Raw genomic sequence first — 27,513 nt, 5'->3', positions numbered from 1 at the left:
CCCATCACACACGGCCACGGCGTCCTCCCAGGATTTGGGGTCAAGCCGGAACAGGTAACAGTTGTGGTCTGAAGGCCCAGCCTGCCAGCCCGGTAAACACACACGACCATCCCCTGTTATATGGTAGAAGATTCGTATACACCACACATGCTATAAAATCATCGGTAGACTACATCTGAGGGCAAAGTAGCTTTGAATCAACTCGTTTACCAAGACACGCGTACGCAATTTTATTTCTGTAGGTGTAATTATTTTTCCCTGAAACCTGTGGATGTCTGTTCTTTTCAAATGAATATAAACCATCCATGTATAAATTTGCATTCAGATAATAGTCTACATGTATTTCTCTCAGCCAGTCGCCTGTATTCAGGTGTCTGTAAAATCAGTCATACTCGCTACCACAATTGCCTTTAGCCAGTGACACGTAACTGACGTGTAAGACGAAGAAAAGGCATGTCGTTTACACAAACTTGAAGGCCTATATTTGGATTTAAAAATTGTGAATGGGAAGTGAATTGGAAACGGCCAACTTTGACTTACCCACTGTAAAAGATATTAACAGAAGAAACAGTCGAGTAACTGAGTCGCCCACCCCCATCATTTAGTAAACAAATTCTTTATACTTCTGTGTACAGGTAGATTAATGCCTTAGTCATTGCTGTCGTCTTAACATTATATATCTTGCTGATAAAGTCCAAATGATAAAGTGTATACACATGCAGTATCTAATGGTTAAGTGTTCTTTATCTTAAGCCGGAGAGAAGAAAGTCATCAACTGGTGCGAAAAGGCATGTAGCTACATGTAAAGCCTAAATAGTGTTTGGGAGATTACAAGAAATGAATAGCTCAAGACATGAAAGACATCTGTCCAGTATTTATACAAGTGTTGAATGTACATAGATACAAAAGGCTTAATCAAAAGGGCATGTAGCTTTAACGAGACACAGTATGCTCATTTCATTCCCCATGCACACGTATACATCTGCTGACCCGAATTTTTATTGACAGATTGTGTTTTGCGATGCACTCAAGATATTTCCGTTAAGGTGTATTAGACGGAGGAAACCGTTAAGTTGCTCCCGAGTCATGATTCATCCTTCATTTACACTAACTTAGCCTGTACTATTCTTAACTTTTGTCCATACGACAGTATAGAGACTGGCTGCTTATACCTATTCAGGCGTCCACATATGAAAAGAAAATATAAAAATATATTTTCATTTTAATCTGGGTTTTATGTATGCTCATAATCATTTTGTTAGACGTCAGTGACATCTAAGCGATTTTTTTGGAAGTTACCTTTAAGTACATATGGACAAAGTTATTGAGAGGTGCGTTGCGCAGCCTGCAGTAATACTTATATAAATACACATTGTAACTAATATTCGAATGAGAGCAAATGAGAAAAGCTGGTGACGTCATCGGGGTAAGTAAAGCAAACCTTGCAGAATTACATTATTTGAATGCATGTTAATTCTGTTAAACTTTCAACAAAAGTCATGACATTTTAGAGTATTTTTTCGTGGTGTTGTATGACGATGGCATCGTTGTATGTTGCTCTGCTTTGACTATCGCCAGAAAGTCTAGGGATAGCAGTGAACAGTTCCTCAGCTGGACTGCTTTATTCATAACGAAGGGTAAGAAAGATTCTCAATGCTTTGCCTTGTCCCTCGTTCTACTGGGCGAATGAGATCGGAAGTTTATTAGAGGTTTCCTAGACACCTGCAGGCACGGTAAGCAGAACTACACTTTGTCACTTAGCTCAGCAGGAAAGCATTGGTCGACCTGGTGCCAGTAGTCCTGACAAGCTGCAGTGTCATAATTATATGTCAGCATTGTGACGTACGTACGACCAGGAGATATCTTGACCCGGTGTCAGTGCACTGCGATCAGGTGGAGTGTCTGACCGACCACAAGCTGACATCGTGACCCGTGTTAGTGTACTGTGATCACTTGGTGTGTCATGGAGTGTCAAGGAGCTACAGTAAGGCAGCATTATGTCAGCATTGGGACAGACCGTTCACAAGCGGAAATCGTGGCACGCTTTTAATGTACTGTGACCACGTGGTGTCATGGCGTGTCAAGGAGCTACATTGAGGCAGCATTGTATGTCAACACTGCCACAAACCGTTCACAAGGAGAAATTGTGGCTCGGTGTCAGTGTACGGTGACCGGATGAATTGTCAACGAGCTACACCGAGGCAGCACTATATTGCGACAGACCGACAAACCGAAGATTGACTGTCCGACCACAAGGAAATATCATGACGTGACACGCCCCACAAAAATATTGGAGGGATGCCAATTTCCAAGTAAGTAATCAAACATGTGCGGAATGCTTTAATATTCCCTATATATATTCTTGGCTTTTAGGCATCCTTACTAGTCCAGTTTCAGCGCTAAAAACAACACATGGCCATCCTGGTTCCATAAACTTTTATTCTAAAACCTCACCTAATAACAAACAATGCAAACCCTCTCTGTGCAATTCTTAACTTATTTATAGGTGCACAGGCTTAAAACTCACGAATAGCCTTCACAAACAATTACGTCCTCTTAAAAAGTGCGCACTCTGACACAGTCAGTGTAACAGAAAAACGCTGATCAAGCTTTAATCCTAAGCGAGTCGTTTTACATTATACTTCAACTCTACATAACATTTAGTATTTTCATGAGTGATTCTAAAAGTGATTTCATCTTGTTTTATGAAAGTGATCCTTTTAAAGGATGAACAAAGAAATGTGTCAGGGATTTGAATTACTATCTCGTCTGATGTTCATACAATAAACATAAAGTCACAATGTATTCATGAAAATATGATGGAAGAAATTTCTAGAACAACCGCCATTTTAATACCCTCTCATTATGTCTTTCTGTCATGGATTTTCAGAACTCCGTCAAGGAACATTATCCTTGACTGTTTCCATACCGTCCATGCAACCACCTCAGGTTACAAGGCAGCTACTGGTGGATTTTGGTATCGTGTCTGAATTGGTATGTTGAAATCATGATTTGCCATATTACTTCTTCTCAGCACGTTCTTGCTGTCAAACAGTTTGTTGGTGCATCAAACAGGGCTGAAGAAAATTTCAACTGTAAGACAAAGCTAAGTTTTAAGAGCACTTAAAGCTTACTTCATACCAGCATTGGCCCTGAGAAGAAAAATAAGAAAACAATAATTTAGCAGCGTGTCTGACTACACCGTATGCCTCCAGCACAAATTATACTAATAACAGTGGAATCTGTTTCTGGATTTATAATTTGCTGTCTGACCCATTTTAATTATTTTTCATCACTCAATGAATTCCTTGGGTTTCTCTTAAATTAAAGCTTTCCAAAGATCAGTGCATTTGATACTGGAAATCTTAAAGACTCCCAGAAGGCACCAGCAAACAAAATCAATCAGTACATATACCATACATGTACAATGATAAAAGTTCCAGCCACAGGTGTCAAGTGAGTACACCAAACCCCGGTTACCTTTCAGAAATAGTAGCCTAGCTTTCACCTAATCTGGGTGAACACAGATCACATGCATGTCTCTGGAGAAGAAGGAAAAACAACTATTCTTTCGAACTTACAAACATAGTACATGGCATGAACCTATAAACGAATTAAACAAGCAATAAAATAGAATGCAACAGTTTGGCTGCTGGCAGGAAGTCTTTCTGGAAAAATATGATATTCCTGCTTTGATAGTTGATGTACAATTTGCATACTGTTAAACAATACAGGAATGTACAACCAAGACAGTCAAAGTGGAAAAATATCACAAATACTGGAAACGTATTATATATCTGTTTTTCATTTCGTTTTTCCTGGTACTAACATTTTCCAAAGGTACATGCTTATAACCAAGCTGGCAGGCTGGAGAAATTGCTATTGCTGAGGCAAAGTTGACAACATTCAATTCTCGATACTTCAGGAATGTGGACATTATGCTGGAACACACCATTCTTGACTACTGATAAGAGGTAGATAGACAAGAATGTCAACAACAAAAGACTGCAGTTAGTTTGATTATTATCTTAAGTTAGAAATTGGACGATCAATTCAATGAGAACATTTCTTTAAACAAGTTGAATTGATATTTCTGGGCAGGACACAACATTCATGAGGCTCAGAATGAAAGTGATAACATTATTAATGGAATAACATCTGGTGTTGAACGTTGACATGGTACACAACGAGAGTCATAACACTTAACATTACGGATGTAACACCCAATCTTGAATGTGGAAATGGTACACAATGACAGTTACAACATGCATTACCACTTCATGCTACTGATAGGAAACAATGTGACTAAGGGTTATGTAAACTTTGCCCAAAAGCTTTCTTGATTTCTGCCTGCTCCTCCTCTTAACCCAGGTTAGTGTTCACCCAGATTAGACCCAAATCCTCGTTACCAGGATACCGTAAACATGTATGTACCGCTTACATAAAAATAAAGTGTCAAAACTCTGTAACCTAACTACGAAATGCATTATTTGTTTCTGCTCAGCACTATCTCAGCCACTCGTATAAGAGCACTACGCGCAGGGGAGTCTGTTAGCTGTTGGATCAGACGTACAGCTTCCTCACAGTGTTTCTCTGCTAACATCCTGGTCTGCCTCACACCATCACTCTGAAACACAGCATACAGAAAATCAACAACTCTAATACAAATATGTATGACATTCAGAGGTTTACATCAACTCTTTATTTATTTATTTATTTGGTGTTTTACGTCATACTCAAGAATATTTCACTTACATGTGTATGAGGGCGGCCAGCATTAAGGTGGGAGGAAGCCGAATGGAGCCCAGGGGAAGCCCAGGACAATCCACAGGTTGCTAGCTGCCTTTGCGAAAAGCGTAGTTTCAGTTCACTATGTGTACAACCAAATCTGTCTCACATACCCTGTAGAATTTTCAATTCCATGCTTCGCTTCACATACAAGCAAGCAAAGTGTACAACCAAATCTGTCTCACATACCCTGTTTGAATTTTCAGTTCCATGATTCTCTTCACATACAAGCAAGTAAAGTGTACAACCAAAAACTGTCTCGCATGCCCTGTAGAGTTTTCAGTTCCATGATTCTCTTCACATACAAGCAAGTAAAGTGTACAACCAAAAACTGTCTCACATACCCTGTAGAATGTTCAGTTCCAGGATTCTCTTCTGAACACTTTTCGAGACACATGAATAAGTACATTAAAGAAAGACAGAAATCAGCTGCCATATTTTTACTTGGTATTATATAGAAGATAATTGTAAATAATCCTCCAGAATTTACATCATGTTGAGACTCTGGTGTAATAAGACTGGAGAGCCTACCTGCTTAACTAATTCAACTGCTCTCTCTACATCACCCTCTTCAGAAAACCGTCTCATGATTAGTGGATTCAATTCAGGGTACTGTAAACGATACACATAAGAATAACTGACCCTTACCTTGTAAGGAAATTGCTGCCTTGAAAGACAAAGCTTGAAATTAAAATACACAAAATATCAGACCAACCAGAACAAACCACTGACATTAGGCAAATCACTGATGGAGCAGAATCACAAGCAACGTCAAACACTAATTGCCATGAAAGCCCCAAGAACAAACAGAGTTGGAAAATGTACACAAATTTCAATGTTGGGGGATAAGTACATCTACTAGCTAAAGAAGAAGATTAAGAACTTTGGAATATCCCAATGATAACATACCTCCTGAGCAGCGAAGAGAACTGGAGCTGTGGCTAAGCCTAACCTGAGATCAGCTGAGGTAGGTTTACCTAATACAGCATCTGATGATATATAGTCTAGTAGGTCATCTATTAGCTAAAACAGACAGAGAACATCAACATTAATCACCCAATACATGATCCATGAGGTCAATGAGGACAGACTTTAATATGTTAACATTCTGTAATCAATACATGGTCTGGAGAGAAATCAGAAGAGGATCAAGATAAGGAAGCAAAGTACCAAAGTATCACCCAATTACTTGTCAAAGTCAATGAACACATGTACTGATTCTGATAAAAATGACACGTGGACTAGGACTTATTTGATTTGACTGGTGTTTTACGCCATACTCAAAAAGACTTCACTTATACGAGAGTGACCAGCATTAAAGTGGGAAGAAACTGCGGGGAAAAGCCTGGGGGAAATCCACGAAAATCTGCAGGTTATTGGCAGACACTACACTATGAGAGTGCAGGCTAACCATGTGTAAGCTATCTATTATGACAAGTCTCAAGTCAATATGCAAAGTTTTGGACATACAGCTCAGAGGAGAACAAATACTGAAAAGCAGGCAAACAGAAACACAATGCACAGATATATTTTGTGAAACGTCAGAAAAAGCGGGCTATGACAGCGCACAATTACAGCACTATAAGCCATTTATTACAACAAGTTCTCCTTCCTATGCAAAACCATTTTGGATGACACAAAATAGTGGCCGGACACACAGGCTGAAGGATATACTATATTTATTTATTTGTTTATTTTATTGGTGTTTCATTCTGTACTCAAGAATATTTCACTTTTACGACAAAGGCCTGCATTATGGTGTAAGGAAACCAGGCAGAGCATTGGGGGAAAGCCACAACCATTCGTAACTGGATGGCAGACCTTCCCATGTATGTCTGAAGAATCCTCCTAACCATCTCAGCCACAAAGGCCCCTCTCCTTTTTTATTTATTTATTTATTTGATTGGTGTTTTACACTGTACTCAAGAATATTTCACTTACATGTATATGACGGCTGCCAGCACTGTGGTGGGAGGAAACCAGGCAGAGCCTGGTGGAAAGCCAAGCAGATTGCTGGCAGACCTTCCCACATACGACCAGAGAGGAAGCCAGCACAAGCTGGACGAACTCACAGCGACTGCATTGATGGGAAGCTCCTGGGTCATTACACAGTGCTAACCCCCTCTGTTACAGAGGCCCCTACTTTAAAAATACCACTGCAATATCTTGTACAGTATAACAATCTCTAAAAGAATAAAAAAAAAATGACTTGATACATTTTGATCGTTGTGAAAAAAAAAATCGATTCATTTAGGGCTCTTCTTGAACTCACCTGAAATGCTATGCCAACATGTCGGCCATATTGGTATGCCATCTCCACAAGGTCATCCTCACAGTTACCTAAAACAGCAACCTACTCAACCTCAGAGTCATGTCAGAGATGTCACATAACCTATTCAACCTCAAAGTCATGTTAGAGAGTTCACATAACCTACTCAACCTCATAGTCATGTCAGAGAGTTCACATAACCTACTCAACCTCAGAGTCATGTCAGAGAGTTTACATAACCTACTCAACCTCATAGTCAAGTCAGAGTTCCCATAACCTACTCAACCTCAGTCATGTCACAGAGTTCCCATAACGTCCTCAACCTCATAGTCATGTCAGAGAGTTCCCATAACCTACTCAACCCCAGTCATGTCAGAGAGTTCACATAACGTCCTCAACCTCATAGTCATGTCAGAGAGTTCCCATAACCTACTCAACCTCCTGGTCCTGTCAGAGAGTTCCCATAACCTACTCAACCTCATAGTCATGTCACAGAGTTCCCATAATCTACTCAACCTCATAGTCATGTCACAGTTCCCATAACGTTCTCAACCTCATAGTCATGTCAGAGAGTTCCCATAACGTCCTCAACCTCAGTGTCACGTCAAAGAGTTCACATATCAGTGTCATGTCAAAGTTCACCATAACCTACTCAAACTGAGTTTAAAGTCAGATAATTTACAAGAAACTGCTCAATCTCAGTGCAGTCAGTGAATTTACATACCAACATTGGTTGAATAGGACATTTTCAGGGCTTGAAGGAAAGTATAATTTTATCAGTCCACACAGAATAATGCCATCAATTGCAGTAAGTTCAGCTGTTCAAGAGATAGACTGTTTACTGGGAAATGACCAGATGGAAAAACATATGGACAGCCAGAAGGATTAACAATTGGCCATTGAAATTAAACAGGGTTCATCTATATGCTTAGTTTTACATATTTTGTACATTTGGTAAACTTAGGTCACACATTTCAAGAGATAAAAAGATTAAGGCCAGGATTGAACTTACAACTCTATGCCAGCTGGCTTATCACTGAGGTACCAACCATTTTCACAAATAGAAATAATACACATCAACCATCACAAACAATAGAGAAATAAAATGTACTCACTGCTTTACAACTGTTAGCAAGCAAACTAGCAGTCTTCTTAAATGTTTTCTTTAAATAATGTGAAAATCGTTCATTTTCATCTTCTTTTGATCCCAATTGCATAAATTCCCCTGTAAGAAAACAGACAAAATGGATGAAAGCCTTATGAAGTCTTGTTACAAGCATGTAATGTCATTTCATGATTAATAAACACATGTATTTATTCATGTACAGTTTACAGATTTAAGATTTATGTCCATGGCCAATATGAAATGACAGAATAATTTGCTTATGTCAATCCGGAATACTAAAAAAAATCCCTTGCTAGGCTCCTTATTTTAAGTTCATGAACATATCAACTGAATCTAGAATTGAACTCTCAACCTCAGAAAATATAGTTTGCAATGCATTAGATTGTTCATGTGTTCCTAAATTTTATCTGCATACAAACTGATACAAGAACATCAGTTTTCACCATACTTGTATTACAAGTGAATTCTAATGCTTTGACAGCTAGTGTCAATTTAGCAAAATATAAGGGACATGTATGAAATAGGCTCACCTACAGGAAGTCTCAGAGGTGAATGGACTTCCTGAAAAAATAACAGTTTAAGCCTGACATACAAGATTTGCATTCCTACCTCTGACCAAATCCTCTATAACCTGAGATAGGATGATGACCACTTTCTCATGCCTAATCCTTGCTAAAGTCACAGCTGCCACGGATAGGATAAAGTCGCCAGCTAAAATAGCCTGCAAAATTCACAACAAAGGCAATATTCTCTCATCTATTCACCATAATTTCTACAAGAGCAATACAACACTAAAAATATTCTTGACTCAAGTTGGGGAGATTGGACAGGGGATGTTTTATATTCCCTGCTTTCATTGATTACTAATGAGATTAGCGATGGTGGGGATTAAGGTATTTATTATGTTCTTGCTTTCTCCCAATATGATGTACATGTATGTGCCACAGGTGTGAGAGTCTGTCAGTTATCAGCCAAATGCCAATGTTTTTTTCCTGCTGCAATGTCAAAAGTTTTCTCACCCAGTGAATAAAGTGAAAAATTCTTGAGTATGGTGCTAAGCAATTCAAGTTGCTCGTTGGCTTAGACCTGCTCCTGTTTTATGTTACAAGCATGCCTAAAAAAATCTAGTTTGTTCTTACAAAGTGTTTATTGAAACACAAGAAAAAAAAATCAAGAATAAGTACTACAACTTTAACCAATAAATGACATCCAATGATTTTTTTTTTTTTTTACACTGTGGAGATAAATAAGTTAGCCCATGAGACTGTGTAAATGGATGTAATTATCCAGGTGATGGGCTTACTGGTCAACTTTATTTCAAAACAAGCTACGTCTAGATCAATTGTACTTGTCATGAAGGTGGTATTACTCTCCACATCAGTGTTTTTGGTTTACTGAGCCTGACCCAGAATTGCTTACTTTTCGTTGGCCCCACAGGTTGTTCACGCTGGGTTTATTGCGCCTAGTATATGCTCCATCTATAACATCATCGTGAACCAAACTGGCGGTGTGAATCATCTCAGCTATCAAAGCTACCTTATGTTGGGACTGTGATATCCTGTCAGGTTTGACATAAAGACATGTTAAATACAGGTGATGAGAAACATGGAAAAACTGGGGAGTGGTCATTATGATTAGAAAATGAAAGCACCTGATTAACAAAATACTTCATCACTCAACCCAGAAATGTCTATCAACTTGTTACAACAAGTGTTTCTATATTTATTTTCTATATAATTGCTTCCACAGATTATGGCTGGGGGTGGCAGCCTATATGACAAGTATGGAAACCCTTTTATTTGGTGCGGGGAGGTGGGAAGGGGGAGGGGGTGGAGTAGCACCCTGAAACAGTGACACTTTTTGCCCAGATGTCCAATTTCGTTATCAATGAAAGTGATTGTGGTGACAAGACGTCTGAGAAAGATTGACAGTTTGGCTCTGCACTAAACAAGTTTTCTTGAAAACCAATTGAATGGTAAGAATAGGTCCAGTGATGAATAAATCATAGCATGATCGTGGGATCATTACACATTTCAGTCTTTTGGGCTTCACTCCTTAAAGACTACATTTGTATAATCTACAACGATCGTGGGATCATTACAGATTTCAGTCTTTCGGGCTTCACTCCTTAAAGACTACATTTGTATAATCTACAACGATCGTGGGATCATTACAGATTTCAGCCTTGGGGCTCCACTCCTCAAAGACTACATTTGTATAATCTACAATGATCATGGGATCATTATACATTTCAGTCTTTCGGGCTTCACTCCTTAAAGACTACATTTGTATAATCTACAACGATCATGGGATCAATACACATTTCAGTCTTGGGGCTCCACTCCTCAAAGACTACATTTGTATAATCTACAATGATCATGGGATCATTATACATTTCAGTCTTTCGGGCTCCACTCCTCAAAGACTACATTTGTATAATCTACAATGATCATGGGATCATTATACATTTCAGTCTTTCGGGCTTCACTCCTAAAAGACTACATTTGTATAATCTACAATGATCATGGGATCATTACACATTTCAGTCTTTCGGGCTCCACTCCTTAAAGACTACATTTGTATAATCTACAACGATCGTGGGATCATTACAGATTTCAGTCTTGGGGCTCCACTCCTCAAAGACTACATTTGTATAATCTACAATGATCATGGGATCATTATACATTTCAGTCTTTCGGGCTTCACTCCTAAAAGACTACATTTGTATAATCTACAATGATCATGGGATCATTACACATTTCAGTCTTTCGGGCTCCACTCCTTAAAGACTACATTTGTATAATCTACAACGATCATGGGATCATTATACATTTCAGTCTTTCGGGCTTCACTCCTTAAAGACTACATTTGTATAATCTACAACGATCATGTGATCGTATCATAACTATTACACATGTATTACACGCCAGTAAAAAAAGATTTACAAATTACTTACCTATTACTGGCTTCTTGATGGAAATTACAGGCCTTGGATATAAGCAGAACTATCATGGGCCTGAATGCTTTCCCTTGTCCATCAAAATAGTATTGAGCAAGCTCCTGAATCTCTTTCTTGGAACTTTTAAGCAACTGTGGGTAAAATAATTCACCTCTATGAACACATGCATATTTCATTGAGGTCTAAAGCTGTTCATTGTGAATAATTCTTCGCTTCTACAAAAGCTATCCTATGGTTTAGCAGAATGCACAATGCTAATTTACTGACTAGCATATTTTTTCCAAATCAGCCTGAACCAATAAATGACATCCAATGAGTTTTTTTTTTGTTTTTTTTTACGCTGTTCAGATAAATAAGTTAACCCATGAGATTGTGTAAATGGCTGTAATTATCTCGGTGATGGGCAACAGTGCTCAGTTTTAATGGTGGAACAAACTAGAATGTCCAGAGAGAGCCACTGATCACTGGCAAGTATCTGACAAACTTTCTGGAGTGTGACACAGTTTTATACCTGCAGACTGGCTCAAGTGTTTACTACACTGACAGAAGGTAAGTTATCACCAATAAATTTCATGCAAGATTACCTGAACAGTCACATGAGATTTGTCAACTGTTTCTTGCCACCAAATCCACAAGCTGCCGCTGCTGTTAGGATGGAATATCTCATCTATTCCTTAGCTTGCTTAATATCTCTGATTCACATTTAGAAGCTGGTAGTTGTAAGGCATTAACACATAGCTTCTTGATCATGTTAATAACGATTTCTAGTTTTTTTCAGTGAGGTTTCGACCTTGACTACTGGCTTGAAAAGGGTCTTTGACACTAAATTGAAATGTTGTCAGCTAATACTGCCAGAAGATGTTATCCATAATCAATGTGATATTAGTTTATTCCCTGCTCTTGAACTGACACCTCATATGTCCTAGTGGTTGACAAGCAAGCATCTTGCCATCTTAACTACTCAGCTAACAACTATCTATGGGCACATTTATTCCACTTGAGACGTAGCTTGGCTGAGGCATATCCAGGTAAAACATTTTCACTTGTATTCACCTGGTCCATAATGTAAAAAAAAGCCTGTAACACAGACTTGTACCACCTACATGTAGTTAAGGGCTCCTTGTATCTGGAATTCCATGTGGTCTGGTTCAGTATCAGTAACACTTGTGTTATTTATACCAACTTATTATTTAATACTCACCAATTTGATATCTTCTGACAAGGTAGATAACTCTTGCTGTACAATCTGGTATGGATTTGTTGAGGTTTGCTGTGGCGGTTGCTCATGATTGTAGATGGTTGTCACAAGAGAACGTCTACAAGCACACTGGTGTTTATGGAGCTTTGAGGATGAGAGCCATGAAAATAAATGTCTTTGTGTCTGAAGAAGAAGACATCACAAAATAGGTTACAATTTATGTATATACTTGTATTACAGCACAAAATACTTATTAGCACATGTTTTATGTTGCTCATACCCAAGGTTTAGTTTATACATGTATATATACTTGATTGGAGTATCAATTTCATAATTATTGGATAGAAGTTTTATGATAATAACGATCAGAAATGAGTCGCCCAAAGTAAATGGTACTGTGGAGGTAAAGCCTAATCCATGCTTCAATACCAACAAGAAGAAATCGTGTTAAAGATCTGCACAACCAATGGTAGTCCTATTAAACACGCATTTAAAATAAATCATCACCTGAAAAAGCTGAAACAACTATACATGGACGTTTCAAGTGTTCTTGAAATTTCTCCCTTGACATGCAGCCTGTAAAAAAAATTCTGATTTAAATATATATTTTGGTTAGATGTTTCTTCTGCCCCTTCACACCTTACAATCAGGACCAATCCTTACTACCATAGGCCTACTGTCTCTGGTTTCTCAGACTCACATATCTCTTAATTTTTCTGTATCTACCCTTGCAGCATGAAGGACAAATCTACTACTGTAGCTCTATTACTGATATGCTGATCGACAAAGTGAGTGAAAGTTAACAGACTTGGTCTGGTCATTTCAGCAGGCAAAGCAGTCTAACCATAAGCATAAGAATATGTACGCTATGAGATATAACTATTCCTTGAAAGGCGTTGTAAGATATGGCCAGCATTTTTTATTGAACAGTATTCAGGTATTTTTTCTCTGCATTAAATGTTCAACAAAAGACCAATGGTTGAACAGCACTTCAGTACTTCTCACTCCATCAGTATATCAGTAGTAGCCCATCGAAATGTGCTATACTACCTTGGTATGTACCGGTATAGCACATCTTTTCACCATATCTCATCCAGCAGGAAAATTTCAAAACGCCATCCTAATGTAACTTGGTATAAACTGATTTCACTGGTTATCCGCGTATAAAAGACATCAAAATGTGCAGCAGTCAATTCTCTTTAAACAACAATCCAGCCGTTGAAATCTAATCTAAAGCGAGTAGGGGTATATGCTGTCGGTGCTGTGGGTGGGGAAAGCAGGTCTTTAGGTTGGTGTCTTTTATTTGCACGAGGCTTCTGTGATAATAAGGAGTATCGGCCTGGACCTTCGTTGAGTACGAAATTAACACTGTTAGAGTTGAGACTCCAACGCCGCTGTGTATTATAAGAAAAGGAGTTGGAGTCTTTTGGGGATAACAACATACGACCATACGGGAAGCCAGCATGAGCTGGGCTTTTCATGAAACAGCTAGTGAACTTGGGCTATATAGCTGTCTGGCATCTGACTGACCTGGACTATTAAAATATAAAGAGTGGTACTTCGTACCTTACCTCTGTAGTGATGACCATGCGCTGCAATCATAAACATGTAATCGTAAAAATTGTAAGCGAGTGTAACAACAACAACAACACATGTTATATCACTATCAGTATCATTGACATCGTTAGCAACGTGACACATACACTCACCTTGGGCGCTCTACTACATAACAATCGACAAAAGCCTTTTCTCTGGCTATAAGTTTGGAAGTGAGGTATTTGCTTAATAACAGCAGATCTTCCATGACAAGAATCTGTGGCCCCTCTAAACAGAGGGGGTGATTTGGAGAGCACCCGGCCTAACCGAGTAGCCATGCTCGGTATGACCTTTCAACCTTGATCAAAACAGCCTTGACATTGGTTGCTCTGATGCAACAACTCGGCAGATGACAGCAGCTCGCATGGTTATGAAAAGACAACGCATTTCAAGGCTGCAATTTAGGACATGAACTACATTCTGAAGTCACACAAATAGTCAACCGATATTGAAATTACACCCCCACCCCCCCACACACACACCACCACCACCACCACCAAAGTTAAAAACTTATTTTAAAAAGAATATATTGGTGTTTATTTATTTGATTTATTTATTTGATTGGTGATTTACGCCGTACTCAAGAATATTTCACTTATACCACGGCGACCAGCTTTATGGTGGGAGGAAACTCACGATCATCCGCATGTTGCTGTCAGACCTTCCAACGTTCGGCCGGACAGGAAGCCAGCATAAGCTGGGCTGGAACTCACACCGACAGGATTGTGAGAGGCTCCTGCATGGGTCTTCACGCTATGGTGCTGTAACTTGAAGTGGGTGCATGCGGTTTTAGGTCAGTAAGTTTGTCATGCCCGATGGTGGTCCACTTTGGGAACTCGAGGTTTATTCACGTGTGAACCCAACTTAATACGAGTGGACTAGCTGTCAGAAGTGGTGTGCCGGTAGCAGATACGTACAGGAGGTCTGCCTCGTAAATGGTAGATTTGGAGCTCATGCAATCTCCAGTCAAGTCATAGCAATTCAGACACTGGTAATCTTAATGGTACCAGCTTGCTTGTTGCTCAGCATAAGAGGAAGCCAGAAAGTATATGTAGGCCCATTGCATGCATGGTTGACAAGAGGTAGCACTTGCATATGCGAACAAATATAAAAAAGCAAACTTAAGACATCCAGGGCTAGCTGTGACATCCAGTGACATGTAAGTATAATTTGACTGCCACTTTAATTGTGGAGTGTCATGTCTGTTTTTTATCTTCAGCATAGTGTTTGAGTGAGGCAGCACCATATAATTCTCGGCATTGGGCCTTACCTACTACAAGGATACACTGTGATGACATGACTGAAATAACGTTGGAAGTGATGCTAAACTCCAATCAAACATACCAACAAATCACTTGAATGGCAGAAAATTTACCGATAACTTTGTCAGTGCTGGCATCTCCTATGCGAGTCTTTTCTTTATTGAGAAAAAGTTTGCACTGTTTATTTCATCAGCCTATATTCAATAATCAAAAGACGACACACATGTCCGGTGTATGCAAATGAGCTATATAATAAATATGTCAAAACACTGGGTGAAATCCTTCAGACTGCATGTAATCAGAAAAACAAATTTTTTTTTTGTTTTTGTTTCGTTCAGTTCCCTTCTGTAGGCCCCCTCCCCCCCTCCCCCCTTCCCCGCCGTAAGTGTAACATTCTTGAGTACAGCATAAATCATCAATCAAATAAATAAATCGTACATAAACTGAGCACTCGGGCAAATAGGAATATCTGTCTTTTCTTGACACATGCTGCAAAGACATAAAGCCCTTTAAATATTACAACTACGGTACACTCTCATAAATCCCTGTTCTGAGAGCTACATGTGTTAACAGACATTGTCAAGGAAACCATATATGTAAACTGGACACAACTTGTAATAATGCACTAAGCAGAAAACCTTTACAAGGGTACTAATTCTAGCGACCATAGTACATGTACACCTTTCAAGACTTTGGCTATCAAGCTCGAATTTACCTACTGAACTATCACATCAAATGATAAAATTCTCAAAATAAGCACAAAGTTTCACTGAGGAAGAAATGAATCAAAACAGACATTTCAGGGTAGGCCTATATATATATATATTCTTTCATAGTCACTTTAATATGTTGTGTAAAAATATACATAACATACTTGTATTTGTGAGATATGTATTAACAGAAAGTATATTACATTGTATTGTATTTGTGAGATATGTATCAAGAGAAAGTATCTTACAGTTTACTGTAAACTTAACAGTAATTAAATATAATGTTTCCTAACCGATAACACCAGGACATTCAGAGGTCATCACGAAATAAACTGCACCTGCAGATGTACAAGTGTGGAGCTACATTACAGGAAGTACAGGACATGTCGCTTACGCTGGTCACATCTCAGTGACACTCAGCATGTAGTGAACACGCAACAGGCGGAATATTTCATATCTAAACAAACAGCATATGCATAGATTTAGCCAATATTTAAAATTGGCTCATTTCCAATTTTCTGCAAGTACAAAAATGATACTTCTGGCATTTCATAAATCTTGATGAATCAGCTTTTCCCAATACAAACATTTCTTTAGTGCAATTAACTTGTGTAATAAAAATCCTGATTCATCATTTGAAGATTTAAACCCTAAAAAATTGATTAACACAGATTTATCAACAAGTCAGTGTTCACATGAACATGCAAATTGTTTATATCAGAAGGATTTCGCAAGATTGATATCAAACAGTTAAAGCTTCATTTCAACCTATCATGATTCTAAGATACCAATATTTCTGGTACCACAGAATCAAATGTTAAAATATCTGAAAGATAATTTTATCTCATGGCTTGCCTAAAACTGTACAAGTGCAAAAATGAATTAACAGAGTCACTTAGAATGTAAAACTGTAAAAAAACAATAATGAACAGCTGTATTCTTTAGCTTCTTAATAAAATAAAAGTCACTTCCATAAAATGTACAAAAGGCCCAAGGATATAAAATCATGTCTATAGGGTACATATAAAATTTCTTGATGAAAAATTATTGCCCCCTATCAATGATCCAAGTAGTTATGGATCGATCTTGTCACCTCCTTCCATTATGGCAGTGAAGAGATGAAAATAACACAGTTTCACCCAACACCTATTGCACTCTGTTAATAGTGCACAGTGTGCAGATTACCTGGTTCTTCACCTTTTCACATGTTTGCAAGGTGTTCATTGAAGGCATTATTCTATTTAGACTGATAAAATTATACTTTTCGTAAAGTTCTGTAATTGGCCAACCTAATCAATCGAGTTTTGTCTCCAACATCAAATTAAAATTTGCATAAATTGCACTGAAACTAGCTCTTTCATATGCGAAAAGATTGAGGGATTGACATAGTAGCAGAGTCTGCAATTTGATCTTAGAAACAGATCATGTCCACACATCCTCCAGGTATCTCCGGGCCAATCGTAATGACATCACCTTGGACCGAGCATCACCAGCACTAAGATCTGTAATCAAGAGCAGACATAATCTTAAATCTTAGAAATAGATCATCTTCACACATCCTCCAGGTATCTTCAGATCAAGCGTAATGATATCACCTTGAACTGAGCATCACCAGCACTAAAACCTGTAATCAAGAGCAGACATAATCTTAGATCTTAGAAACAGATCATGTCCACACATCCTCCAGGTATCTTCAGGCTAAGCCTAACGACAACACTTTGGACTGAGCTGCCCGCTGCACAGCTTTACATAGTTTATATCTGTTCTATAACAGTTGGTATTCACAGTGGTGAGTTGAGTCTGATGGGGTTCCATCCCTTAAAGTTATCATCAGAAAACACACTGGCCAGCAAACAGCTTGGGCTGAAATCAGGTTATTACTGTAAAACAATAGCAATTTGGAAAATGCTCATAATTCAGAAGTTTATTTTGAGACAATCAACTTGGTCTGATGTCATCTTTTTATAGATATCTTCCATGGTTACAGCACAAGACATACATGTTGTAGTGTACTGCTCTATTTCCTGTCAAAGAACTGAAGTTGAACCGTGTGTTCTTTGTGACATTGAATCACACCACAATATAATCATATCTAATAAGTCAGGATCATATGCAAGAAACTTTTTATATTTATTTATTTATTTACTTGCCTGGTGTTCTACACCATGTTAAAGAATGCAGTCAGCATTATTGTACCAGGAAATCTTCAACACATTGCTGCTAGAAACATTCACAGGTTGCTGCCAGATTGCTCAGATACAGCTGGAGAGGATGTCAGCATGAGCTGGGCTACAACAGCCACTACACTGATGAGAGGTTCCTGAGTTATTGTGATGCACCTTCACACTCGGAGGTCATTTTATAAGCTAATTTCTTGTTATGATCAAAAAACATCCAAATATCAAAAATCAACTAAGAAGGTAGGTCAAGGATCAGTAGAGCTGATCAAATTGAAATTTGTCTGTGGATCCATGAGATACTCCATTTATGAAGTGTCAGAGAAGTTGGTCAATTTGTGTTGAAGGCAAGGAGAATAAACTGGAATACAGTTCACAACACTAACCTTTGCAAGATTGATAAAGGTCAACAAACATGTCATTGACTGTTTTGGCCATATTTTTAGCATCCCCGCATACAAATATCACAGCAGCCTTCTCCTCTATCAGCTCTATTAATGCTGGCCCATGACTCTGCAGATTATCCTGTACATATCGGTTGTTGTCTCCCCTGTCCTCATCCCGGGAGAATGACACACACAGCTCAGACAGTACCCTGACTTCTCTCAGCCTCTCTAGTTCCTCCCTGGAACAATGAAATCACAGTTCATATAGTCTGTATTTAATTAACACAATGTAGTTTGTGTCGGCCATTAACTTTACACAATGCTGATCATGAATACTACTGACTTTAAGCAATGCAAGTCTACTATTAACTTTACAAAATATGATTATGTCTGTTTTCGCATTTACACTATATAGTTCAGATATGTTGCTGCCATAACACAAGGTTGTTCATGTCTACGAACCAGACAAAGCAAAGTTCAAGTCTCTTATTAACCTAATACAATGTGGTACATGTCTACTATTGAGTTGACATAACAGAGAACTATCTACTGGGTTTTGTTGAATGAATGCATTAGCTTATAAATTTTACACAATCTCAAATCAATGTAATGCTCTCACGGCTCTTAACTCAACCTACTTAAAAAACAATATATTTATTTTATTTATCTGATTCGTGTTTTATGCCGTTCAACAATATTTCACTTATATGGCCAGTATTAGGGTGGGAGGAAACCGGGCAGAGCCCGGAGGGAACCAACAACCATTTACAACTTTCTGACAGACCATCCGCAGGTTTCTGGCAGACCTTCCCACATATGGCCAGAGAAGGCCAGCATGAGCTGAACTTGAACTCATAGCGACGGCATTGGTGACAGGCTAATGGGTCATTGCACCACGCTGGAACACTAGATAGCTCTGTGTTTCCATGCACATCACCTGACATTAAAGGCACAACTCCTCGCATATGGACCATATGAGAAACAAACCTGAAGAGGAAGTCTCGATCTTTGTGTCGGCATCCATAAAACAGCCATGTGTCCCCTACTGACTCAGTTGTCGTCTCCTTGAGTAGGAACTCTCTGTGCTGAAGGTACCCCACAAATGGAGCTACGCCTGTTCCAGGACCAATCATTATCAAGGGGATGCTGAGATCTTCTGGCATGTGAAAATTCTGATTGGTTCGAGCAAATACTGGTATCTGGATCTAAACAGAGAGTAGACAAACAATGACACAGTGTTAGGGCATGCTTGAAATGTGTTTTATAACATAGTAAAGTAACTTGTATATGATCAGATGTGTATTTACATTACAACCCACTGTAACAACATGCCCTGAGAAAAAAATAAACAGAAAGGAACAAACAACACCAGTGGCATCACATCTCCTGGCTGAAATGAGAGTGTGATGTGCTGATGTGTGTATTTCCACATGTCCATAACTATCAGTGCCTACATTTAGAATCTCTGCCCCACGGAGCGATGACATTGCCCATCTTAACTCACAAAGAGGATTTAATTTGATTTGTCACAGTAAACACTTTTGCCAGTTTGCTGAGATCAGAATGCCCGCCAAAAAGCCTGACCAATGTATTTCAAAACAAATGACTACAACGGTGTTACAATGAGCCAATCCACATCTGCCTGGATGAGATACGACATGTTTGGCGTGTTTTTCCCTACAGGATATCTTGGAGCCTGGAAAATCATTATATATTTTGTCCCTATATCTTACACAGAATCTCAGCATATGACTTCCTCCTAATGCTTGAATCCCAGTGTACAGGTTACTCACTATGCTGATGGATAGTGCATGCTGTATGTCAGAATTCACACATACCTGCGAGTTTTCCTCCAGTGTCAGAGTAGTCAGTTGATTTTCCAGTGTAGCCGGTTTATACACCTGGATTTCACCTGTGATGTCATCTAACCAACCCGTACACACGCCTCTTCTGGCACATCTTCCTTCTCCCGCTGATATCTCAATGATGTTGAACACGATCCTTAATCTGTCCTGGATGAACCAGGGGAGAACTGTAAAAGAGTCAGAGTCAGTGATGCAAGCCAAATTAAGCCCAGCACATTGTACATCTATGTCTTCATAATTTATAGTAAGTCTACAGCTTAACAAGGTGAAAATGTGGCTATACATGTACCTTTCTGCCTTAGCACAGAAGGACGCAAAGAGGGACATGGCTGTAGCATATAACTATGATGAATAAACATTTTCCTATTTTATACCTGTCTTTACATTTATTTATTAATTTGTGTGGTGTTTTACACCATACTCAACAATATTTCACTTATGCAATGGCAGCCAGCATTATGGTGGCTGGAAATCGGGTGGAGCCTGGAGGAAGCCCATAACAATCTGAAGGTTGTGGAAAGACCAGCATGACCCAGGATAGCACCCTAACCACTTCAGCCATGGACACCTCAGCCATGGACCCCTCCCCCTCCCCACCTTACCTATGTAGCTGCTGTATATAATCATACATTTCAAAACAATGAAAATGGTGCATATAAAAGTTTGATTCACCTAGCAACTGAGTAGGGTCGAGGCTGTAAGCGAGGCAGATGTTCTGAAAAATGAATTAAGTAAAAATTACGATTAACAGGCTTTCATACATTATCTGAGCATAACCAGAGCACTCACCTTGTTCAGCTCCTATGTCATTAAGTCTACAAATACTCCAGAGCTAATGTCACTTTAGGTGACAGTGAAAAGCCAGTAGTTGTCTAATTACTCTAATTGTCTAATTTTGTAAACACCTGTTCTGTATGCATTTAAACCAGACAATAAATGTTTCAAAATCTGTGGTACTTCACTACATAAGTTCATTTGTTACACAATCCAACTGGATAGATTATTACGCCATTAGAACGCATCAATCCAATCAACAGTTTACTATACACTACACATGTACCTAGAAGTCTAACAGCAGTTGGAGAACAAGAGGGGAAAGCTGTGAGGAGGTCTAGAATAGAGAGCCCAGGTCCATGTATAAATTGTGTGTACAGCTGGCCTCCCTGTTTACTACACAGCTCCTGTAGACGTCGTCTCTGTATGGGGTTAGAGGTGAACTCGAGCAAAACTCGTAATAATGCCTGGAAACATCAAAGATAACAGATAAATCATGGGAATTAACTGACTATGTTTCCAACACGTCACACAAAGATTTTCACATAAAAAGCTCAGCTAGGCATCTCCAACAATGCTCCAGAAAAACCATACTATGAAAGGGGACTTTATTAAAGATATCTAATGTTTTCAGTTCTAAGCAGGGATTGCTTTAAGCAAAAAACTGGTATCTGGATCTAGGTGTAATAGATGGCTGATGCAGAATTACATGCTGTGTCAGCAATATTATGTTAGCTTGATGTTAAACATCTTTGTACAGAATATTTCACTCAGATTACAGACCATTCTAAGGTACCTTTTTGGGAGGTTGTCTGATGTCAACACAAGTGGTCAGAATATGACGGAGTGAAGACTTGGGAGGAATGTGGTCTGGAATGGCCGCTCTTCTCTTCTTTGTGTCAGGCATCACACTCAGCTCGAACAATTGGTCCGCCACATCAGTCAAATTTAATCTGAAAATTAGATCAAGAAATACATACTTATTAGACATGTACAAGAATGACAAAACTTTTAACCATACATCCATACTGGTAACATTAACACAAATCATAGTCACGACGAGCACATATTTGTATCAGGTAAAAAAACATTTTGTCTTCACTCAAAAGAAGCAGCTCAGAAAATTGAACATGTACAAGTACTCTTCTTCAATCAGCAACAGGTTTTGTATCGATCTAGCAATAAATATATTCATGTTTCACTGCATTTATTCAACTGAGGTCAGGAATCAATTCATCTGATATGATATTACATGAAGAGCTGTTAAATAATTCCAACTAATTCAACTGCAGCTGCACATTCCTCCCAAATGACTAAGGGAAGGTAAGAAGGTAATCATACCTGTCCAAAAGCTGGGAGACTTCATGATGTGGGTTTGGACACATAACAGAAATGGCATCTCCTGGTGGTACTGTATCACAGACGGCTATAAATACAAAACATGCCAATGAAAAACATACCAATAAAAGGTTTATCAAAGAAAAACAGAAGAACATTGAGACATTTAAATACTGACTGGTGTTAGGCAATTTTGTAAATCTTGTACAACATCTACACCAAGATTATATAAGATTTTTACACAAGCGAAGTATTAAGTATTTAGATCGAAATATGCTACTAGCAAATACAGAACATACTCATTTTGTCAAGAGAATTAATCAATTTTTTTCTAATGTTTTTTTTGCTGAACTTGTCAAGATGATAACCCTTCAAATAATTCATACGGAGTCCACACAATATCCATTGTGTAGCAAAGCCTGGATCAACTTCACATCGATGTGGAAAATAATCTGCAGTAATAAACTCTTCAGAAAACACATTTATACATACATCAAATTTTAACTCGAGATTGAGAGCTGTTTTGACGGCATCTTCTTGGGTAAGTCTCTTTGCACACACAACTGTAGCCATGGTAACTGGTGAGGCTGCTGAGGGGAGGGCAGAGCCATTCTGATAAGGCAAGTCTTCTAGGTTCTGAAAGTAGCAAAAAATCAATAATGGATAAAGAAACTGTATTCACCTTTCTTATATCACTTCAGTACAAGCGTATGACTTATGAGCAACAACTTAGAGACTATGGTACTTAAACTTTCAAGAAGTCATAACACTATAAGACATATAGTATCTTTTTCAGCAGGATTTTCAGCCTAAAGTCAGCCCAAAAGTTGCACGGTTTCGTGAACCATGCAGTCAAGATACACACGTGAGCATGGCGCACAGTGATCTACAAAGCATTTGTGATGCGCAATGCTGCCAGCTGACATTATACCAAATGACTGAAGAGCATGACATCCACAAAAAAAAAAACACTTACATGTAGCACTGACGTTAAAACCATTCTCATTATTGCTTAAGTAAATGAATCACTCATTCAGAGCAACTGTTACCCACAATGTTATCAACACATAGAAACCAATGGAAACATTGATGAGGATATTTATGACATTATGTGAGGAACATGTTACATGTTACACTCAAGATTCGAAAGTGAAGTGTCTATAAATGTACGTACCTCTGAAGTTTGGTCTGTGAAGGTGAGGCAAAGGAATGGTGGGGACAGAAGAGGTACTGTTAGAGAGTAGTCTCTTAGTTCAGGTGATGGTGAGGTTAGAGATAATGTCACATCCATGGGCTCGTTTAACACCTTACCACCTGGTACATAACCATCAACCGCATTGCTGCCTGCAGCTGCTAAACTATTTCCAATCCCTGAAAATTCTGAAGTATTCTGTGAGTTTCTTGAGTCTGAAGAGTCCAAAGTGTGCGATGTATTTACAATAGCAGTCCTATCACTACCATGTCCAGACAATTCAGACATGTTAATATCAGCTGTCTGGGATTCAGTCAGATCTGCTTTGGTATCATTTTCTACCTTATTATCCGCAGCAGATTGCCCATTACTCTGAGCTGTGTCACACTGGACTGATGGAGCCTCCAAGTGGGAAACTGGGTAGTTATCTCCCTTACTGACCCACTCCACTGATTTCACCACCACAGCGGGCAATCCTAAAAACTCCCTTACTGCTGGTATCACATTGTCAATCCATGGCTCAGCCGCAACTTCAAGCCTGTAAAAATGTATGATAAAGAGTTAAATTTTATCTGAAAATTCAATGTTTCTGACTGAATTTTCTCAGTATTCCAATTCGGACAACTACTTGTTTACTTACTATGTAATATGAATTTGTTTTAATATCTGAAGCAAAATTAATTGGTCTTTATGATATAAGGGATAAACAAGGTTAACAGGACATATTTTTAGAGCATATATCAGATAGAGCCATTCTGTGATGCAAGTTACGAGATGGCAATATGGCTTTCACATGACACTTCCTCTAAACCAAATGTGGCATTTCCATTGTGATATGCCCCAGAAGCACTCACCCAACACCATCATCAGCCCAGGCACAGGGGAAAAAACGCTTAGCTCCAAGTTGCTCTAGCCTTCTGTCCAAGCTCTTCCCGCACTTGCAGAAATTTGTGTAATTTGTGTCTCCCAAACCTACAAGTAAGTCACACCACAAATACAGGTATCACTACAGACCTGATTTCAGACAAATATGGGCCTAACTGAATACACATACATGCTTCATGCATCTCAAAACTTAGAATGTACAGCTATGCGCAATCCAGAAGTAGACAAATTATACTGGTACAATACGCAGAAATTAAAATTTCAGTATTCACAGAAACATGATTATCTAAATTATTTTGGCAGCTTGTAGCTTGAAAAACACTATACTTCAATATTTGAAGTTACTTATAATTCGCAAGTAAACTAACATGTAATTCTGCCATCACCATGTTAGTGGACATTAAGAACATGTCCACATGTCCACTAAAACACAGATAAGAACAACTTATAACCATGACATGATCATGTTAGATTTTACCCAGTAGAGAGTAATGCAGATGTTGTAGATGAGTGTCAGGCAGTGTTCGTTTATTGAGTCGTCGCCAGAACTTCTGTACTGTGTCTGGTGGTTCACCATCCCCAGTAGTCGAGACAACAAACACTACACAGCGCTCTCGCTCAAGGTTGAACTGCCACGACATAAAGGGTGAAACAGAAGATAAAATAGAGCTCATTTACTCATTTATTTGAGTGGTGTTTTACATCAAACTTAAGAAGAAATTTCTTTTATACGACAGCAGCCAGAATTATGGTGGGAGGAAACTTACAATCTTCCCATGTACGACCATATAGAGGTCAGTATATGTACATGCACAAACAGGAGCTGAAATCAAATTAGATGAAATTGAGTTACAAGTGAAATTTGGGAGTACTTGAATCCATACTGGTTCATCATTGTGGGGAACAGCAGCTATAAAACCCACTATTCTTGCTCAAACAAACTTTGAGTGAATAAAACTGGTGAACGGATTTGAATCCATTGCACTCTGTTATGAAGACAAATTATTTATCTGAATGTCGCTTAAGGCCACATCGAATTTTTCACTTATACAATGGCCATCAGTTTGATGGGTGCCTGGCATAAACTACCGACCTCGGGAAAGTTACTGAAAAACTTTCCCAGGTGTGACATACAGATATGAACATCATAATGATGGAAAACAAGTGGCCTTCAACAAATATTAGACTGGGCAAATGGCCAGGGTCACTGACCACTTGCTGACTATGAAGAACCAACTAGCAATGCGAGCTGGGAAAACAAGTGTCTAAAGCAAGGTTTAAGCACGCAGCTGACTTCTGTCCTTGTCACTGAAAGAAAAGCACCTCAAACTGGTAAACCACAGTCCGCCCATTTTCTCCACCCGAGGCATGATTTACATCCCTTGAAGTACATATGTAGGTTATGACAGCAGCTACTATTTGTAGGCAACAGAGTGAAGAAAAACATGACATCAGCTTTTGAAAGTTGTAGACATGTCGAGAGATCTCAAATAAAGCCAATGTTTTTCGGTTTTGATATTATGTATACATACCCATATTTGATGGATTTTCCCAAAGCTGTCTGTTTATTTATTTATTTATTTATTTATTTGATTGGTGTTTTACGTCATACTCAAGAATATTTCACTTATACGACAGCGGCCAGCAATATGGTGGGAGGAAACCCGGCAGTGCACGGCGGAAACCCACGACCATCCGCATGTTGCTGGTAGACCTTCCCACTTACGGCCTACATGTATTTGACTAGGGGATTTTTAAATTTAATCCGAATGGCTTAAATTATATGTTTGTCCATGATGAACTTTCCAGATCAGTTTAATAATCTAAAACCTGTCTTACAGGTCTTCAACCAGGTTTATGTCACTTCACTTTCAAAACTTAACCTTCATTCTTACTCATTTTAAGATGTTCCACGTATCCACATATAATGCCTAAAAACACAACGGTTAAATGGGTGACGTCGTGGGAGGTAATTTCGGTGCGCCAAAGATTCCAGGCCCTTTGAAGATTAATATGAAAGTATGCCATACCTTTTTCTCTGTGTAGCTGATACAGTGCAGTTCCGCATGTAAACCAAACTGCTCAGATTTGTCGTGAACTTCCTCAGCTATTGCCTTGGCTTGGCCTGTCTGAGATCCATACAGTAGCAGGAAGCGATTTCGGGTTTCAGATGGCATACCTCCTGCAAAATACGTGGATTTATGTATTTGGTTGATGTTTGATGTAGAAATGTACCTTTTTTTTTATCTAAAGAGCGTTCATAAAATGCCTGACATATGGGTACAATCTGTCTTCTACACTATACACAGCTATACTAAATATCATTTTTATATATAGGCCTACACATTTTCACTTCATTTGTATAACGTTTAGATTTTTTAAGTTTGCTAAATTATAAAAATCATTGTCAGAAGAAAAAATACAAAATGGTGGTATCCAAACTATGTTTTAATCTAATGTGAGAGCAAAATGCCATTACAGCAATCTTCCCAATGGTTATATTTATTGTAAGAACTAGGTGCTGTCAACCGGTGAAGTGACGTCAATTCTTTGAAGGATTTCCTTTTCACAATGAATATCTGAGATGTGGGTCAGCGATCAACAAAGGCATCAACCTTTACAATTCCCCCAGCGCCTATCAACTAACGACCACGTGCGTCTGTTTTGAAATGCCCGCGGCCATGTTGACGAGTTACGTGGTGAAAACGTCAAGTGCTTGTATAATGTAAACACGAAAGTTCATCTTTTTGTCGCCATAAGTCTTTATTTGGGGCGACATTCACGCAGAGCAGATGCTTACAATTACAATTTGGAGTTAAATGAGCATTACATTCGATCAAAAATGCAAATCGACGGTTGACAAATAGCGAAAATAGCTCTTGACGAGAGAGCAGTGCATCTTACGTCCGTCCACATCAGTGATTCGCCATGAAATGACTGACGATGACGTAGGGTCCGCGTGCATTGTGGGATTGCCAGAAAATAAAT

General features: G+C 38.8%; 2 protein-coding genes across 2 annotated transcripts; both read right to left on the bottom strand.

Moving 5' to 3' along the window:
• Positions 1 to 3,005: 3,005 nt before the first annotated feature.
• LOC135461653 (all trans-polyprenyl-diphosphate synthase PDSS1-like) lies at positions 3,006 to 14,262 on the bottom strand. The gene is made up of 10 exons (XM_064738840.1): positions 14,050 to 14,262; positions 12,344 to 12,523; positions 11,140 to 11,273; positions 9,603 to 9,741; positions 8,793 to 8,904; positions 8,173 to 8,282; positions 7,061 to 7,141; positions 5,698 to 5,811; positions 5,320 to 5,400; positions 3,006 to 4,627 (listed from the first exon to the last, which is right to left on the bottom strand). Exons 1-10 carry the CDS (start codon positions 14,212 to 14,214, stop codon positions 4,487 to 4,489), a joined length of 1,257 nt encoding a protein of 418 aa, XP_064594910.1. The 5' UTR covers positions 14,215 to 14,262; the 3' UTR covers positions 3,006 to 4,486.
• Positions 14,263 to 16,003: 1,741 nt separating this feature from the next.
• Positions 16,004 to 27,438, bottom strand: LOC135464449 (methionine synthase reductase-like). The gene is given in 15 exon segments (XM_064741878.1): positions 16,004 to 17,410; positions 18,472 to 18,710; positions 19,459 to 19,676; positions 20,310 to 20,477; positions 20,479 to 20,503; positions 21,009 to 21,051; positions 21,397 to 21,577; positions 21,907 to 22,063; positions 22,452 to 22,536; positions 22,937 to 23,084; positions 23,623 to 24,178; positions 24,495 to 24,612; positions 25,004 to 25,154; positions 26,556 to 26,707; positions 27,430 to 27,438. Coding segments are annotated over 14 exon segments (2,316 nt in total). The 5' UTR covers positions 26,703 to 26,707; positions 27,430 to 27,438; the 3' UTR covers positions 16,004 to 17,330.
• Between the last annotated feature and the right edge of the window lie 75 nt (positions 27,439 to 27,513).

The sequence above is a fragment of the Liolophura sinensis genome, chromosome 1 (assembly GCF_032854445.1).
Source record: "Liolophura sinensis isolate JHLJ2023 chromosome 1, CUHK_Ljap_v2, whole genome shotgun sequence".
NCBI lineage: Eukaryota > Metazoa > Mollusca > Polyplacophora > Chitonida > Chitonidae > Liolophura > Liolophura sinensis.
The sequence above is the reverse complement of the archived record's forward strand: the minus strand, read 5'-3'. Positions and strand labels throughout refer to the sequence as shown.

What these genes read in the sequence shown, in the direction of transcription:
- LOC135461653 (XM_064738840.1), bottom strand. Translation starts at nt 14,214, where the DNA reads ATGGCTACTCGGTTAGGCCGGGTGCTCTCCAAATCACCCCCTCTGTTT. An exon ending in CATCAAGAAGCCAGTAATAG is followed by an intron (nt 9,742 to 11,139) that starts GTAAGTAATTTG and finishes CAAACCTGACAG; the next exon opens with GATATCACAGTCCCAACATA. An exon ending in ATGTTGGCATAGCATTTCAG is followed by an intron (nt 5,812 to 7,060) that starts GTGAGTTCAAGA and finishes TGTCTGTTTTAG; the next exon opens with CTAATAGATGACCTACTAGA.